The sequence below is a fragment of the Nothobranchius furzeri genome, chromosome 9, assembly GCF_043380555.1.
Source record: "Nothobranchius furzeri strain GRZ-AD chromosome 9, NfurGRZ-RIMD1, whole genome shotgun sequence".
NCBI classification, from domain to species: Eukaryota; Metazoa; Chordata; class Actinopteri; order Cyprinodontiformes; family Nothobranchiidae; genus Nothobranchius; species Nothobranchius furzeri.
Window position 1 is genome coordinate 2,290,208 of NC_091749.1, and position 19,021 is coordinate 2,309,228.

Genomic DNA, 19,021 nt, shown 5'->3' on the forward strand with positions numbered 1-19,021 from the left:
ACAACTGAAAAATGATCTGATAAACTGACAGGATGAACAACCAAGTCCTGCACCTTCAGTCCAAATGATAAAACTAAATCCAGTGTGTGGGAGTGCTCATGAGTAGGAACATCGACCAGTTGCTGGAGGCCAAATGAACCGAGAACATCTGAGAAATCTCTCACCAGAGGATTCGACGGACAACAAACGTGAATATTAAAATCACCAAGGATAATACCTTGGTCATACCTGGGGAGATATTCAGCTAAAAGGTCAGAAAAGTCCGTAATAAAAGCAGAGTTATATGAACTAGTTTTTCATCATCACTCCTGGAAAGGATGCTTCTAATATTAGCAATATTCCGAAGGTGGAAAAAGGAAATCCTACAAACCTGTTTAACCTGGGATTTGAATGACATGTCCTGGTCAAAGATAACACCAAGGTTCCATACTTTGTTCTCGGAGATTAATGTAATGCCATTCAGGTCAGGTGATTGGCTAAGCAATTTCCTTTTCTGGATTTCTGGTCCAAAGATGAGAACTTACGTCTTGTCTTGATTTAAAAGCAAAAAGTTTAGAGTCATCCAATTTTTTATGTCCTCAAGACAAGCCTGTAATGCACCCAACCGAGTAGGTTCATCAGGGTTAATGGATAAATATAACTGAGTATCGTCAGCATAACAGTGGAAGTTTATCCCATGCTGTCTATTGATTTTACCAATTGGGAGCATATATATAGTAAAAAGAATTGGTCCAAGCACTGTACCCTGTGGTACTCCACAAGTAACCCTGGAGTATGAAGACGATTTGTCATGTACATTTACGAAATGAAATCTGTCAGACAGGTAGGATTTAAACCAGCCTAACGCTGTTCCTTTGATCCCTACAACATGTTCAGGTCATTCTAAAAGAACATTGTGATCAATATGTTAATTTTTTTTTACTGATCTCCAAACAGTTTGATTTATTTTAAACGCCAGAGATGGGGCTAATAAATATATTTGTTTTGTAGGGCATTCCTTCTATAGAGGGCTGATAGGCAGCTTCCTGGAGTAAGATGGCCGCGGTTTAGAGTCCCACATCAGCGATCAGGAAGCCACACTGCTAAGTCTTGCTAGCATGTGGCCTACAGTCTGCAACAGATACGAGTACCTTAACGTCACATATAACTCCCTCACACTTCGACCCAACTACTGAACATTAACGCTACTCTGAAGCCTGTACTCTAAACTACCAAGCTAATTAGCGCTAAATTCCCACGCAGCATGCGAGTCACTTCGCCAGGCTGAGTAAGGGAGAGCTAACAGTAGTAATCATCACAGCTAGGGCTGCAACTAACGATTATTTTCATAATCGATTAATCTGTCGATTATTTTTTCGATTAATTGATTAATCGGTTTGTTATTGTTTAGCTATTTAACCTATACAAGTGATGAATACATTTCAGTTAAGAAAAAGAAAAACGTAAGAGAATTGTGCAGTTGACTGCAATCTATTTTATTGCACATGAACAGTCAGTGGTGTAAAATGAGCTAAACAGTGCAAAATATCAGTCCAGAATAATTTTTTGGCATCAAAATATAAGAGGTAAATTCCATAAAAAATTATGTAGAATCTAGAATAGAGTTTGTAAGTGGTATGCATTGCTGGGGGGTGAGTGTCTTGTTCCCCATGTAGTTGTCCATCGTTGCTTGTTTTTTTCTGCATAAGAAATACAAATAGACTGAAATAAGTACACATATAAAATAAAGCAGCACACACACTACAACACTAAATCAATATTACATTATTTGAATTAATTAACAATATACAGTGATCATTTATTTTGACAAAAATGTGTTGTGAGGCGTTTTACAGCGTTAGACAGTAAAACAGCCTTTTAATAGTAAAAAAAATTACTTTCTGAATTTCTCCTGTATTTAAAAATTGAAAGCGTACAACTATGCCGCGTTATATTCACCTGGACACAGCTCGTCTCTATATTTTTCTCTGTGGAGTTGTCCTTTTTTGAATGAGGAACACAGTTATGGGTTTGTGCTGTTTTTCTCTTAACGAGAACATTCTTATAAACAGACGTGCTAAATTTGGCAAGCGCATGATTCACAACACGGAGGAGATTCACGATTGCATCTAGTCAATCAGAAGTAGAACACCGTAGACTGACGCGGCAAAAAAACATGTTTAACATCCACTATAACGAACTCAGATCCCAAATTTGATCTGTGTTAGCTTGTTTATTTTCTGTTACTTACCGGGCTGGCTCTTCCTCTGCTGCATCAGCCCCCACATGTTTTCGTCTCAAATGTTCACTTGGGGACGTCGTGCTTCCGTGCCATGCTAGATGGTTTTTGCATATTTTGCAGGTCACCCGTCTTTTCAAGGCATCTAGAGTGAAGTGCTCCCATACTCGTGAGGTTTTTGTCCGGGGTTTCTCTTGTTTTGTCGCTTCTATTTTTCTTCCGTATTTCTTCTTGTTCCGCCATCTCTCACAGCAAGATGAGCGTCAGTAACGTGTTACGTCATGAAAACCGAGGGCACTTATTGGCTCATTTCTTCTTCTACGGCTCCACTGGTAGATCAGTGGCTCATTACTGCCACACACTGGCGGCAAATTTAACAGATTGTAACCGATGTCAGATTGTGGTAAAAAATAGACTTTATGCGGTAAAATATGATTATTGAACAACTAATCGATGACTAAAAAAGTTGTTAACTATTTTAATAATCGATTATAATCGATTAAATCGATTAGTTGTTTCAGCTCTAATCACAGCAGTGTTTATCCCAACTGATGCTAATGTAAACACGGCTCTCTCTCTCCTGCGGAACGCCTCTAACAAACAGCAGCAGGTCTACCCTGAGGGCGTTCATATAGGCTACAAGTTGTGGATTTTAACAAAGCCAACCTAAAGACAGTACTTCCGAATTTTTATCCAACATGCAGGGGTGGACCTTTAAAGCGCCCGAGCGCCAATGGCGCTAAATTTTCTCCTCGGGCGGTAAATACTTGACGACTTACCGCCCGGGTGGCGCCCAAGCCTTATTTGTCATTTATACACCGGCTTTCACCTACATCATGGCCCCGCCCTGTAGGAAGCTGCCGTTTTTGTTTCGCGCGCGTGAACCTGCGCGCCTCTAGCAACGTACTGCACTTGTACGATTCGTGCACGTACTGCATAATTATAGTCACGTGAACTATAAGTTCACTATTAAAGACGAAGTGGAACCACGCTAGAAACACACAAGCACGTAGGAAGATCGCGCCACCACAGGGATTGGATTTCTTGATGAAATCTCCGGCAAAAACGCTTTAAAACTGGTGAGGAGAAGCGAGACAGTTCAAAACGGTATGAAGCAGAGAAGCGTGTGCGTAGGTGGAATGATTCTTGGCGATTTAAAGAAGACGGGAGGCGCAGAGAATGGCCGTGTTCGAGTTGAGCAGCGCCTCGCCTGGAAAACAGACGAGAGCAGACGGAAGCAGCAGGGGGCGTGGCTGAAAGCCGGCGTTTACCCTAACGCCAGGGACACACCGGCCGCGGAAGCGCCCGAAGCGCCGAGAAGCGAATCGCTCACGAAGTCCGGCCGCTGCTCGCCGCTCCTCAGTTCAGATCAGATGCGCCCCATTCGAGGTGCGCCTCGGCTCAGCTGTAGTTTTTCTTTTAACTACTTGGTGTCCTCCATTTCCTCTCTGCCGTTTCTGTGTGTGTGTGTGTGTGTGTGTGTGTGTGTGTGTGTGTGTGTGTGTGTGTGTGTGTGTGAGAGAGAGAGAGCAGCTGAAACAAACAAATTCAAACTTGAATACGTTATTATGTTTGTGAATGTGTACAAAATAAAGGTTTATTACATTTAAAACGGTTCAGTTGTTATTTTGACTCATTTTGGCAGTTGACCAGCGGGGCCGGTAGATTCTTGGCGGGGCCGGTAAATATTCAGAGTTACCGGCCCGGCTGGCCGGTTGGTTTTGAAGTTAATGTCCACCCCTGGACATGACAGAGTTGATACATTTTTATTTGCCTGTATATTACTTTTCGGGTTGTCACATGTACAACATTTAAGTGGATTTACCTGGGAGAAAATGCCAAAGTGGCCATTCTGTAGATGCCTCTTCAGATTCGTTGTGTTCTTTCCTTAGAACGACAGTCCACACTCTCGGCATGTAGTTTTGGTTTCAATGTTATCATAAGAAAAATAACTCCCCACATCTTCTCTTCATTTTTGCCCAGCTGTTAACATTTTCCTCTACTCCTCCTTCTCATGCCGTCGATATATTAAGTGAGCTTGGCTCCCGCCGGGAGCTTGTTTACAATGGTAGGCCTAGCGTCATCTCTAAACAAAGTGGACTCTGATTGGTTCTCTTCTCACCTAGTCCCGCCTGTTCAATTTGTTGATTGGTCCTTTTATTTGCATCATGCATCTTTCCTGTCTTCTGATTGGATATTCGTCATCGTGGATTTTCGTTTCGTCTTTCATTCGTTGACTAAAAGTGTCAGTCAATTTAATTACCGTCTTCGTCTTTTTCCAAGCTTTTATTTTGAATTTTTGTTTCATTTTCGTCTGTAAATTCATTTTCGTGCCGATAAAAAAGACGAAAATATTTTGTCAACAAAATTAATGCTGGTTTTCGGGTGGTGAAAGTTGGTGGATAGCTTTCACCTTTTCTGGGTCTGGTCTGACTCTTCATTTGTCGGATGACATGTCCGAGGAAGCAGAGCTGGCTTTGTCTCAAAACACACTTCTCTTTGTTGAGCTTGAGGCCTGCGAGTTCAATACGCTGCAGCACCCTGTCGAGCCGGTCTTCATGCTGGTCTTTTGTTGCTCCATTGACAAGAATGTCATTATAAAAATTTCCACACCTTCCAACCCCCCCAGTGTCTCTAGTGTTTTCTGCTGGAACATCTCTGGTGTGCTGGTTATACCAAATGGCAATCTCTTGAAGCAGTACCTGCCTAATGGAGTTACGAATGTTGTCAATCTGCAGCTGTCAGGATGTAGCGGAATTAGCAAAAATCCGCTGGCTGCATCAAGAGAAGAAAATACTGTGGCTCCATTTTAGTAATGTGATGTTCATGAATGAATCGAATCTTTTGAACGGGTTTTCAAAGTGAATGATGAGCGCCGAGTCCCTGTAGAAAGCCGTTCATCTTAACAAACCTCCCTGGAAGTCTGTCAAACTCACCCGCTCAAACCCCACCCACTGCTATGACCATCGACATATATACTGGAGTATTCATTTCCATAGGCTCCAATAACACATTTTTGTGCCAAAATGGGAGGTGGCCACCACCGCCATTTTGACCGTGTCACAGGTTCCGTCAAGCCCAGACAATTCCATAAAAGGGAAGAGAGGTGGAGCTGAGGGTGTGGCTGTAAGGCTGGGATCAACTGACGACACCCGGTCGAACTAGCTACAAGCCAACCTGAAGCTAACCCAAAGCTAACGCGGAGGTGGGAGCTAAGCTAACGGAGGTAGCAACCTAGCTACAACCGGAGTTAACTCACCAGAGCTTCTGAGTTAGAGATACGCCGGGCTGACCGCTGGGTAAAACCGGGTGGAACACAGAGGTCTCCGAGAGCTCCACAAGCCAGCAGCCGCTGCGATCTGAGATGCGCAGAGCTGCCGCTGGGGAGAACCGGGTGGAAAGGTTTCCATCCCAGAGCTCCACAAGCCGGCAGCCCGCGCGCAGCAGACAGAAGCCGCGATCAGACAGAGATGGACCGTGCTGCGGGGAGGGGATAAGGGTGGAAAACATCGGTCTCCCGAGAGCTCCACAAGCCGATAGTCGGAACCCAGCTCCACCAACATGTTATATTGCAACCCATTTTCTAAAGTGCAGCATTATGTTAAATGCACTGGGGTTTACCCTATTACATTTAAATTTCATGGTTAAACAGTACATGTTAAACTCTAAGCTCAGCTCGGCAGTGACCTAAAATACATAAATATAATTTTACTTACCGAAAAAAAGGAAGTGGAGACTCCTTGGACGCTCTATTAGTGCAATTAATGCCACAGCAAGTCATTTTGTCCAACAATTGCACAAAAATATCCAAACAAGAATACACAAACACAGAGACTCAAAATCCCGGAACAGTTTCCAGGCCAGACCGAGGCTCTACTGAGGCCTTTCCACGGAGCTAGCTCTGTGGTCACGTGGGTCTGATGCTCATTAATTATACAGAATTTTAGGCTTTTAATACACTTAAACAGAAGAGTGAGAAAAACATTCACCCCCCTCAGAGTTGTCATGAGTGTAAACTAGATCATTTAAACCTAAAACATGTTCTGGTACCAGGCTGTAAACATGTTTATTTCTGCTGTGAAATTGTTATTTTTAACATGGGAGTCAATGAGGATTTGCTCGCTTCTGACACCAGCCCCTAGTGGATGAGAGTGGAACTGCAGTTATTGGTACTTCCGGGTTGGCCTCAATTTTTGAGCCGCATTGTGGGGGCTTGGCTGTGACGGACATAGGAGGAACCATAGAAACACGTGTTTATATACATATCTTGGGAGGAACGCTAACCAACCCCGTGCACCCTCACGGACACCACAGGTAGATGTTACTCTTAACAACCCCCCCCCCCCCGCTCTTCATTTATCACATTTACATCAGCGCCAGTGTCAATTTTAAATTCTACTGGGGCTCCATTACTGCCACCTTTACAGTCCATGAATCACTTTTCTCATTTTTATCACACACAGAACCTAAAAAATATGAGGTAGGTTCATCTAGAGCACATATGTCAGAGTCAAGGCCCGCGGGCCAGATGCGGCCCGCGGAGCATTTTTATGTGGCCCGCGAGATAAATATCAAAAATATATTAAAACTGGCCTGCTGGACGATTTTACTGCAAAGACTACAACTCCCATAATGCTTTGCGGCGCCAGCGCGTAGCAGATGCGCCCCCTCCTTTGTGTTTTTTCAGCGCCGAGGCAGTCTGAGGTAGTTGGGTCTTTGCAGCTCCGCTGTCTCGGATGAACTACACTCCTCTCGTTCAGCGCCGTGTTCACTCAGCTGTTTTCTGACGTTGAAGCCCAGAAACGGAGATTCTAGCCGCTCAGTAATGTGTTCACGACTGAAAGAGAAAGTTTTCAAACTAACTTCCAGACAGAGCTGATATAACTCCAGCGAGCAGCGACACGCTCAAACCAGCACGACTCTGTGGTTGTGTTTCCTCCCCGACACACAACGACGTGGTCAAGCTGCTCAGACATGTTCATCAGCACAAACCTATGTGAGCACCTGTTGTCATCTAATGTTGTCGTTATTATGATGAAGATGAACAAAACAACAGGAGTCTCCTCCTCAGCTCAGATCAACCCCATGATGCAGGTATCTGGCTGGAACAGGTGAGCATCACAGTAAACCAGTGGAGCAAACGGAGCTTTAAATATGTTGGTTTGATGCTCTTTTTCTGCTCCAAAACATGAAAGTTAACAGGTGAGATGTTGCATTTTCATTTAAGATAAAATGATATTTTTATTTTGTTGTTGGCCCGTGAGAAAAGATTTAACCTACAGTAAACAGGAAGTGGAAAGGCTGCAGATAGATGAATAGAATAGAAAATCCCTTTATTGTTCCTCAGTGGGGAAAGCTAGACGTCACAGCAGCGATGACACGTATTACAGGAGAAAAAAGGAGAATAAAAATAAGAAAAATGAATAAACAAGAAAACATAAATCCTGAATAGATTTATAAAATGCTGAATAAACCACAAGTAATGAACACCACTGATGCCTTTTATTTAAAACTGACTTGCTCGTGTGTAATTTGGTTATTCCACATTCAGTGTTAATGCAGAAATAAGTTTGTTTCCAAATTTAAAAGTTCAAAATTGCATACATGTTGATAAAGAAAATGTGCAAATTTGCCGTCACTTTTTCAAAAATATTAAGTTTGGCCCTCGACTCCGTCCCAGAGTTTCATTTCGGCCCCGTGTGAGTTTGAGTTTGACTCCCCTGATCTGGAGTCTCGGTGACCTCATTTACTGACCTTCTGTTGTGACACACAGCTTTCATCGCGGGGCACCTGACATCTCTGCCATGCTGCACTTTTTCACACCTCCCACATTTCACTTCTTTAGTTCTTTTATTGTCTTTATCCCATGTCATATGTGCGTGTGTCCTACTTTGTGGTGTTTTCCAGTGAGTAAACTTCTTTTTATGGTGAACTTCCTCCACAGATCTCACCGGGTCCCCCTGCTGGTTCACTTGGGTCGTAACCTCTTCAGACCGCCTGACAGTCTGAACTGTCTGCGTCAGGGTCAGACCCTCCATTAACTGCAGCCCACAACAATACGGTCGCGGATGTTCTCTTCCCTTGACGTTCCAAACTCGCGGTGTTCAGATCGTTCATACACTGCACGGATAAAGCTCTCTGCCACTGGACTCGCTGATGACTCGCTCGTAGATAATGATCCTTCGCGGGAAAAAATAGTCATCAAACTTCTCTAAAGCAATAGCGAAGTCATCACTGTCCCCCTCTCTAGCAAACGTAAATGACTGAAAAATCTTCTCCGCTTCATTGCCCATCGCATATATCGGGCAGCTCACCTGCATCGGACCATCATCTTTGTGGCTATTCTGTAGCGCTGGAACCTCCGCTTCCAGTCAGGCCAGTCCGCTGGTTTCTCAAAAATAAAGCTCGACGGTGGGTTCAATTTCGCCGTGCCGCCGTTCGGATGCAAGTCCTCTAGGATGTGTAGCTGTCCGTGTCACTTCTGACACCATGTAAAAGATGGAACTCGGAGTTGGCTTTTAGAGCTCAGCTTTATTGGCAGGTCTCTGCAAACTCTGCGTTCTAACTAAACGGCACCGGCTACAAAGCAACAGCTCATGGTCTCTATTTTAGTTTTGATATCTTTGTAGTCCTCGTAGGCATGAATGAGTAACTATTGCTCCGTCTAGATCAGGGGTGTCAAACTCAAACTCACACGGGGCAGAAATGAAACTCTGGGACGGAGTCGAGGGCCAAACTTAATATTTTTGAAAAAGTGACGGCAAATTTGCACATTTTCTTTATCAACATGTATGCAATTTTGAACTTTTAAATTTGGAAACAAACTTATTTCTGCATTAACACTGAATGTGGAATAACCAAATTACACACGAGCAAGTCAGTTTTAAATAAAAGGCATCAGTGGTATTCATTACTTGTGGTATAATCAGCATTTTTAAAATCTATTCAGGATTTATGTTTTCTTGTTTATTCATTTTTCTTATTTTTATTCTCCTTTTTTCTCCTGTAATACGTGTCATCGCTGCTGTGACGTCTAGCTTTCCCCACTGAGGAACAATAAAGGGATTTTCTATTCTATTCATCTATCTGCAGCCTTTCCACTTCCTGTTTACTGTAGGTTAAATCTTTTCTCACGGGCCAACAACAAAATAAAATATCATTTTATCTTAAATGAAAATGCAACATCTCACCTGTTAACTTTCATGTTTTGGAGCAGAAAAAGAGCATCAAACCAACATATTTAAAGCTCAGTTTGCTCCACTGGTTTACTGTGATGCTCACCTGTTCCAGCCACATACCTGCATCATGGGGTTGATCTGAGCTGAGGAGGAGACTCCTGTTGTTTTGTTCATCTTCATCATAATAACGACAACATTAGATGACAACAGGTGCTCACATAGGTTTGTGCTGATGAACATGTCTGAGCAGCTTGACCACGTTGTTGTGTGTCGGGGAGGAAACACAACCACAGAGTCGTGCTGGTTTGAGCGTGTCGCTGCTCGCTGGAGTTATATCAGCTCTGTCTGGACGTTAGTTGAAAAACTTTCTCTTTCAGTCGTGAACACATTACTGAGCGGCTAGAATCTCCGTTTCTGGGCTTCAACGTCAGAAAACAGCTGTTTGAACTCGGCGCTGAACGAGAGGAGTGTAGTTCGTCCCAGACAGCGGAGCTGCAGACACCCAACTACCTCAGACTGCCTCGGCGCTGAAAAAACACAAAGGAGGGGGCACGTCTGCTCCGCGCTGGCGCTGCAAAGCATCATGGGAGTTGTAGTCTTTGCAGTAAAATCGTCCAGCAGGCCAGTTTTAATATATTTTTGATATTTATCTCGCGGGCCACATAAAAATGCTCCGTGGGCCGCATCTGGCCCGCGGGCCTTGACTCTGACATATGTGCTCTAGATGAAGAAGGAAGCTCTGTTCTTTTCTTCCATTCTCATTTATCTAGCATCTAACATTGCTCATTGGTAGCTGGAGCCGGCAAAACTGGGATGGGGGACAGGAGCACTTTGTCGAGCAGGGATTTATCAGGAGATCCTCGATGTTTTAAACTCGCTTTCTGGAATAACTCCCAGAATGAGAAACTACGTAGTTTAATATCACACACACACACACACGCACGCACACACACACACACACACACACACACACACACACACACACACACACACACACAGAGAGAGTAAGTATAATGAGGTATCTGTGATGCAGCGTAAAGTTCTCATACATTTGCTTTATTCACAGGTAAAAGTAAAGAGGCAGAGATTAAGAGGATAAACAAAGAACTGGCCAACATCCGCTCCAAGTTTAAAGGTAAGTGAGCGGTTCCCATTGGAGTCACACAGCATCATGTGCTTCGTCTTGAAGAAGTCCCAGGCTTAAGAAGGCGCCTGTGATTCCATTATGAAATTTGTTCAAACAAAATCACAGAAGATGTGTGAAAGTTTGGAACCTTGTTTGTTAAACAAACAGCATTTAAGGTAATTAGTATTAAAGGTGGAATATGGAACATTTTAATTAAAAGGTATATATTTTTTAAAATGATACCTCTAAATGTAATTTTGTCGTGCACGACTCTGGGTTCATGTTTACCTATACCAGCCACTAGAGGACACACACACACACACACACACACACACACACACACACACACACACACACACACACACACACACACACACACACACACACACACACACACACCTAATTAACCAAATTTAAGAGCTAACCTGAAATCCAAAAGTAAATACAAAGTTATGAAAAGAAAACAAACTATAAGTTTACATAATTCATACAGAAATGACAACAAATAGGTGTCGTCTTCCCCCACGGTGGAACTCACGTTGGCACAGCCCAATCAGCACTTCCTTCTTGTGAGACTAGCAGGCAGGCTGACGCTCCCAACGCTCCACACTTCCAGACTCGGTCCATGGAATCCCCCAGCACCAAAAAGAAAACAAAGATTAAACAGTGTTTGACAGAGTTGAATTTACAAAAGGTAACTAAATGTGAGCCCTACAATTAGAACAGAATGCATTTCAATTGTGTCAAATACAATTATATAAACTGAAGTGCGTTTCTATTAACTTAGGAAACGGTGTATTGGTGTGTGGGGGTTTCTGTGGCTGAAGGTGAGGCCATCACTGGACATGGTGCTGACTGGTCACTTAAGGTATCAGTAGTGAACCGACACCCGGCGGCTGGATAATGGGTTCTGTTGTTGCAGCTACCACCTCTAACCACCAGATGTCACCAGAGTGTTCGTGTTCCATATTCAACCTTTAACAAGCTGTTACTGCTGGTGTTTGGGTATAAAAGCTGAACACTGGCTTGTGATGAACTGCATCAGGACATTTGCATTTCTAAAGATATTTATTTATGGTTTTGTGTTGCTATGGATATGTTTGTGTTTACAGGAGACAAAACTTTGGATGGCTACAGTAAAAAGAAATATGTCTGCAAACTGCTCTTCATCTTCCTTTTGGGCCATGATATCGACTTTGGACACATGGAGGCGGTCAACCTGCTCAGCTCCAACAAATACACGGAGAAGCAAATCGTAAGTGACCTCATGGTGTGTGTTGATGTCAGAGGGCTCACTGATGCGTGCTCCCTCTCAGAGTGCTCCAGCTGAACGTGGCGGTTATTTTTGGATTTTCCAGGGTTACCTGTTCATCTCGGTGCTGGTAAACTGTAACAGTGACCTGATTCGTCTGATCAACAACGCCATCAGGAATGACCTCGCCAGCCGCAACCCCACCTTCATGAACCTGGCTCTGCACTGCATCGCTAATGTGGGGAGCAGGGAGATGGCGGAGGCGTTTGCTTCTGAAATTCCCAGGATCCTGGTGGCGGGGTTTGTACAGAACCAAAAACTATTCCAGTCTGGAACTGATGAATGCTGGTGATTAGACTGGAAAAATACTCTCACCAACTCCACGGGAGGTGGATAACCGCTTTAAATTTGTAGGCCCATTGGGGCTGGAGGCAGTTCAGAGCGGATTACTACTAGATCATTGAGAGGATCAGTTAGAGAGGAACCGTAGAACAGGAAGTACATCAGTCTGTCATGTAGGTGAAGGACAGTGCTAAACTGGTTTGGTTTGTGTGTGTAGTAAGGGGCCTTGGGGGGTCATAGATCTCTGGAAGGTGCTGTATAAGTACAGGTCATTGTTGTAAATGTACCCATGTCCTTTTTCCATTCATGTCATGGCCTGCTCTGGATAAAACGTGACAGTAAAGTCAAGTCACTTGTGTGGCTTGTTTCAGATAGCTCATCGTCCATCAGATGCTAGATGCAGGGCTGCCACAGCTATGATTGCTAACGGTCTTCACGAGCTCAGATCTTGGTGCTTTTGTCATGCATGGGTTCCAGCTGACCGGACTCATGGACTTGTGATGTGATTGCCAGGGACACGGTGGACAGCGTGAAGCAGAGTGCAGCGCTGTGTCTGCTACGACTCAACAAGACGTCTCCAGACCTGCTGCCGATGGGTGAATGGACCATGCGAGTGGTTCATCTACTGAACGATCAGCACCTGGTAAGACCTTCAAACAGGGACGCTAGGATGTTGGTTCCCCAACATTGATCGTGACTTGTAGGATTACGTGTCTGCTGACTCAGAGTCTCAGTGTGAGACCTGTGTTTGTTCTGTGGAGCATCAGTAGATTAAACCTAATAATGTGGGGATGATGACAGTGCAGGGAGACGGCTCATCTAGAAAGGTCACACGGTTTATTGTGGTGGCTATAAAGAAAAAAGCTTATCCTGTGACTCCTTGCTCCAGTCTGTTGAACAGAACCAAACAAATTCCGGTCCTCAAACTGGTCAGGAAACCCGGAGAACTGTTGAGAAAAAGAGCCTCATAGAGGACGTACAGGAGACTGGGGTGGAGCTGAGGTGGTGTAGTCATCTGAGCAGGATTTCTCCTGGTTGCCTCCCTCTGGTGGTCCTCTGGGCATGTCCCACTTGGACAAGACCCCACGCTGGTGCTGGACCTTGATGGAGGGATTGTTAATCAAGACATACATGTTGTTTTTCAAGTCCAGTGGATTTAAACATGCCATTTTGAAAGCTGTTCCCTAAAGTGCAGTTCTGAACACGTGCTCAGAGCTGTCAAGTGAAACAAGGAGAGACGGAAAGTCTCTTCAGCAGAGTTAAAAAGGCCAGAGGTCTGAGCAGCTCTCACACTCAGGGCCAGACTGGTCCACAGAGCTGGAGCCGTCACAGAAGAAGCTTCGCCTCCTCTGGTCCTGAGGCAAGGCAAGGCAGCTTTATTTATAGAGCACATTTCAAACAGGGCAATTCAACGTGCTTTACAATTAGCATTAAATGGCACAACAACAACAACAAACACAAGTCAAAAATATACACAGATATAATTTAGAGCTAAAAGGAAAAGACAGAATTAAGGTTGAGCAATTACATCACAGATTACAATGGAGATGATGCAGCATGAACAACTCATTCAAAGGCTGATGAGTACATGAGGGGTTTAAATGTGTTTTTAAACAACACTAGGGTGGGGCAGATCTGAGGTCCAGGGGACGCTGATTCCATACGTGAGCAGCAGGGTAACTAAATGCATCTCCACCCTGTTCTGTACTGACCCGAGGTTCTTCCAGCTGATTATTACCAAGGGATCTCAGAGCCCTATTGGGTGGATCTACAGGAATGAGATCAGACATGTATTTTGGTCCCATGCCATTGAGTGATTTATAAACTAGTAGGAGCACTTTGAAATGTATTCTGTAGTATACTGGTAACCAGTGTAGGGATCTAAGAACAGGAGTGATGTGCTCCGTTCTCTTAGTTCTTGTTAAGACTCTAGCGGCAGCGTTCTGAACAAGCTGCAGTTGCTTCACGGCTTTTTTGGAAAGACCCGTTAGGAGACCATCGCAGTAGTCCAGTAGCCTAGTGAACTAGACCAAATTCTTGCTTTGCAAAGTTTGGTCTAGGCATGCTCCATTCGAACCTCCGCAGCTCCTACCAGGACTCTGGCTAGCCAATCACAGCTCTCTAGAGGGGTTTCAAACACATAAAGAGCTGTGATTGGTCCATAATGGTGGGCCAGTCATAGTGCTCTATCTGATTAGTGAACAAATCACAGAGCTTTATCTGCTTTGTAGGCCAATCAGGGCACTCTATATGCCTGGTGGGTGGGATGATGCAACAGAGTGAAACAAGAATATGTCACATTCATTGTCCAGTGGAATGCGGAGATCATTTGAAAGACAACGGTAGAACCCGCCCCACAACCGAGAGCCGTCAATGGAGCATTGCCAGACTAAATAATACATTTATTTAGTCTGGCTTGCCAGGCTAGTAGTCCAGCTGACTAGAAATAAAAGCATGAATAAGTTTCTCTAAGTCTGGTCTGGACATGAGACCTCTGACTCTTGATATCTGATGAAGGTGATAAAACGCTGATTTAGTTCTAGCCTTCATATGTCCTGAGAAGCTGAGGTCGGAGTCAATAATGACACCAAGATTTCTAACCTGGGTCTTTGCCTTTACTCCCCTGGAGTCTAGTTGAGCAATAGCATCCATTTTATCCCTCTTGTTGCCAAAGACAATAACTTCAGTCTTGTCTTTGTTTAACTGAAGGAAGTTTAACTGCATCCAGTCGTTTACTGCTCTAGACACTGACGGTGAGTCCAGCGTATGACAGTCACTAGGCGATAGGGCTAGGTGGATCTGGGTGTCATCAGCAAAGCTATGATAGGCGATGTTGTTATTAAGTATGACCTGACCCAGGGAGAGCATCTAGAGATTGAAGAGCAGTGGTCCTAGAATATAGCCTTGGGGGACCTCACATGTCATGGTTTAGCCTGCTTTTGAAGACACACCATGCTAATCAGCCTAATACTGCTGCCATGGTGTGTCTTATGAAAGTGCCATGGTGGCATTGTGGAAATCTGTGCCGGCAGTTATATTGAAATTGAAAGTAAACACGGGCTGTAAGTTTCACTTTCGTTAATAGAATCAGCTGAGATGATGAACTGGAGCGATGCAGAGCTCCAGGAGCTTCTCTCCATTAGAGAAAGAGCTCAGATGACCTAGCTCTATGTTTGACATAGTGACATTTTCACTTGTTAAATCACACACATACTGGTCTGGAGTCGTTAAGATCTGAAATGGATCATTGCAAGAAAAATATCCATTTTAAACCCATCATTGATTAAAGCACAGATTATTCAAACATTTGATTTAAACATCTTGTTCATTCAACACATTTGGTTATTTCAACCTATAAGTTGTAAAGTCATTTCTTTCTTTTAAAGGTTTTTAGGTTTCTAAAAGGAGCAACCATTTTTCTAGCTGGTGGTGAACAGAGGAGCTTGCTTTGAGCATGTGCTCTGGCTGAGCAGTTTGTGTGCCCTCGTGACCAGATTCACACTCCTGCTATAATCACCTATTCAACCATGTTCACAGTCTTAAGTTACACACGTATTGTATAGCTTTTATTTCTATTTACAGACTCACATTGTTGAACTTCAGATTCAGGAGGAGCAATGTGGTTTTGGTCCTGGCCGTGGAACACTGGACCAGCTCTACACCCTTAGGGGGATCCTGGAGGGTGCGTGGGAATTTGCCCAACCAGTCTACATGTGTTTTGTGGATTTGGAGAAGGCGTTTGACCGCGTCCCTCGGGGGGCCCTGTGGGGGTACTCCGGGAGTATGGGGTACCAGGCACTCTGATACGGGCTGTTAGGTCCCTGTATGACCGGTGTCAGAGCTTGGTCCGCATTGCCGGCAGTAAGTCGGGCTCGTTCCCAGTGAGAGTTGGACTCGGCCAAGGCTGCCCTTTGTCACCGATTCTGTTCATAACCTTTATGGACAGAATTCCTAGGCGCAGCCAAGGTGTGGAGGGCATCTGTTTTGGTGGCCTGAGGATCAGGTCTCTGCTTTTTGCAGATGATGTGGTCCTGTTGGCTTCATCAGAACGTGATCTTCAGCTTTCGCTGGAGCGGTTTGCAGCCGAGTGTGAAGCAGCTGGGATGAGAATCAGCTCCTCTAAATCTGAGACCATGGTCTTGAGTCAGAAAAGGGTAGAATACCTTCTCCGGGTCAGGGATGAGGTCCTGCCCCAAGTGGAGGAGTTTAAGTATCTCGGGGTCTTGTTCACGAGTGAGGGAAAACTGGAGCGTGAGATGGATAGGTGGATTGGTGCTGCATCTGCAGTGATGCGGGCGTTGTACCGGTCTGTCGTGGTGAAGAGAGAGCTGAGTCAGAAGGCGAAGCTCTCGATTTACCGGTCGATCTACGTTCCTACCGTCACCTATGGTCACGAGCTTTGGGTAGTGACCGAAAGAATGAGATCGCGGATACAAGCGGCCGAAATGAGTTTTCTCTGAAGAGTGGCTGGGCTCTCCCTTAGAGATAGGGTGAGAAGCTCAGTCATTCGGGAGGGGCTCGGAGTAGACCCGCTGCTCCTCCACATCGAGAAGAGCCAGTTGAGGTGGCTTGGGCATCTGGTCAGGATGCCTCCTGGACGCCTCCCTGGTGAGGTTTTCCGGGCACGTCCAACCGGGAGGAGACCTAAAGGAAGACCCAGGACACGGTGGAGGGACTATGTCTCTCACCTGGCCAGGGAACGCCTTGGATTACCCCGCAGGAGCTGGCCCAAGTGGCTGGGGAGAGGGAAGTCTGGGCCTCTTGACTTAGGCTACTGCCCCCGCGACCCGACTCTGGATAAGCAGAAGACAATGGATGGATAGATGGGTAATAAATAAAATTTTACTATTTAATTTTCGTTCATTTGTCATTAATTTTTCATCTAAACAAGCTTACCAGCGTGTTCAGCAACATATTAATTAAACAATTTCCCCAAGTAGGAACATTTCACCTGCTGCGTTCTGGTTCTGCTGCTGGGCTGTGACCCACAGACGCGCCGAACTGCTCTCACAGCTTCTCAGCTTGCTGATAGTGAGCTGCACTCATCATGGTGTCAAAGTCTGAGACAATGCTCAGATGTTCTGATGGGAATAATTTCTTGATTGATTTAGTTACTTCCGCGATGCTCTCTGTGCGTAATGTTTAAAATGTCTGCCCACCTGTATGCGTCGGGGTAATTCAAGTCTGTCAGAATGACCAGCAGCCTTGAGATTTCTCAGTCAAAATTAACGGTCAAATACGGAAAATATTCTTAGGAGTGCTTAGCGGCATGTTGGGCGTGATCTGGCTGAACCCGAGCTAACTATGACTGCTATATAAGATGTTCTGCTGTTCAGTATTGCTGTCATTGTTGACTAGGGATGGGTACCTTTGACATTTGAATCGATCCGGTACTAATTCCCGGTACCTACGAATCGATACCGGTACTTAACGGTACCAATGTTAGATACTTTTGAGTGTTTAATATTTTAATTCTCTTTTATAATTAAATATATATTTTTCTCAATATATAACCATATTTGATAAATATCACGATAAATAACATACAAGTTTGTATTTTAACATCGTCCTTGTAGTTTTATAAGCTGATAATTAAACTGAAGCAAACATCTTTACTGTGAACTAAATTTACTGTGTGTCTTCATTCCTTTTGCCGTCCTTTCTCATTTGATTTTTCCTACTGGGAAGTTAGAATTTCCGAGGAGAAAGCGAACGCACCATTAGCTGATAACAACGGTGGCAATGGAAGCTAACATATCAAGCTAACACTATCTTAAACAGTTTATTTAGCTGCTGGAGCAGATTAAAACGATGATGCCTCACACTTAGAACGTTGTCGCTGGTTTCATCTTCACCCAATCACCCGTCGCATTTAGTAAAGTGAAGCCAAACTTTAGAGCGCGTTCGTGTTCTTCTAATCGGAAAATCTGAGTTCCGAGGAGAAAGTGAACACGCCACTAGCGGAACGGAAGCTAACATATCATTTTTTTATTTACCTACCGGAGCAGATTAAGATGAGGATGTCTCACTTAGATCGTTGTCGCTGGTTTCATCATCACCCAGTTACCCATCACATTTAGTGAAGTGGACCCAAGCGTTAGCGTGCGTTCTTTCTACCATGCTGCTCTGTTTACAACTGGCTCGCAGCGACCGATGACATAACGCTCTTGCGCATGCGCAGCTGTCTTGGCAAGTTCTCGTTATGAAGGACGGGTACCGAAACGAGGCACCGTTTCAAATGACGTGGATCGGTGCTCGGTCGGTACTGTGGAATTCGGTCGGTACCTTAAAAAGTACACACACACACACACACACACACACACACACACACACACACACACACACACACACACACACACACACACACACACACACACATATAATCTAAAAGATGATCTCTATATTTCAACATTAAAACCTCCATGACATCCTGGATTAGTGCAAACAACGAGTTGAGCTAAGGAGTTACTCCAGCATCAGGAAGATTTATTCGGTAAATTGTCGGTTAAATATTTTCCAGAGTTATATCAATAAAAACACACAGCAGTAAAACTGTAGATTACTGAACTAGATTGGGACACATGATGGAGCTAAGACCAGCTGAGAACTCGTCAGCTTAGAGCTCCCAGTGGAGCACAGAAATGAAATATTTAAGAAAAGTAAACAAACTGTACCGATTTTGGTTCTGAAGATGAACAGAATCCTCCTCTATGTCCAAATCAGGTCGCAGGTCTTCTGAGTCAAGCGGTCTAAAACATGTCTGCACCTCTGGTAGTGATATCCAGCTGGCGGGGTCGGAGTTCGGTTGAACTTCTCCAGTAATCTAACATCCGTTCTCGTCGCCGTATCCCAGAGAAAAAACTAGCAGAGGCATCAGAAGCTTCATCTGACTGATGACACATTGT

At 44.4% G+C, this 19,021-nt stretch overlaps 1 protein-coding gene across 2 annotated transcripts in view; it reads left to right on the plus strand.

The window, feature by feature from the left end:
- The window catches only part of LOC107381936 (AP-2 complex subunit alpha-2), a 90,957-nt gene that overhangs the window by 13,140 nt on the left and 58,796 nt on the right, over positions 1–19,021 (plus strand). For both annotated transcript variants that reach the window (XM_070554598.1, XM_054732439.2), the window contains exons 2-5: positions 10,463–10,531; positions 11,635–11,777; positions 11,881–12,074; positions 12,630–12,759. In XM_070554598.1, coding sequence (XP_070410699.1) covers positions 10,463–10,531; positions 11,635–11,777; positions 11,881–12,074; positions 12,630–12,759 — 536 coding nt within the window. The remainder of the gene's footprint in view (positions 1–10,462; positions 10,532–11,634; positions 11,778–11,880; positions 12,075–12,629; positions 12,760–19,021) is intronic.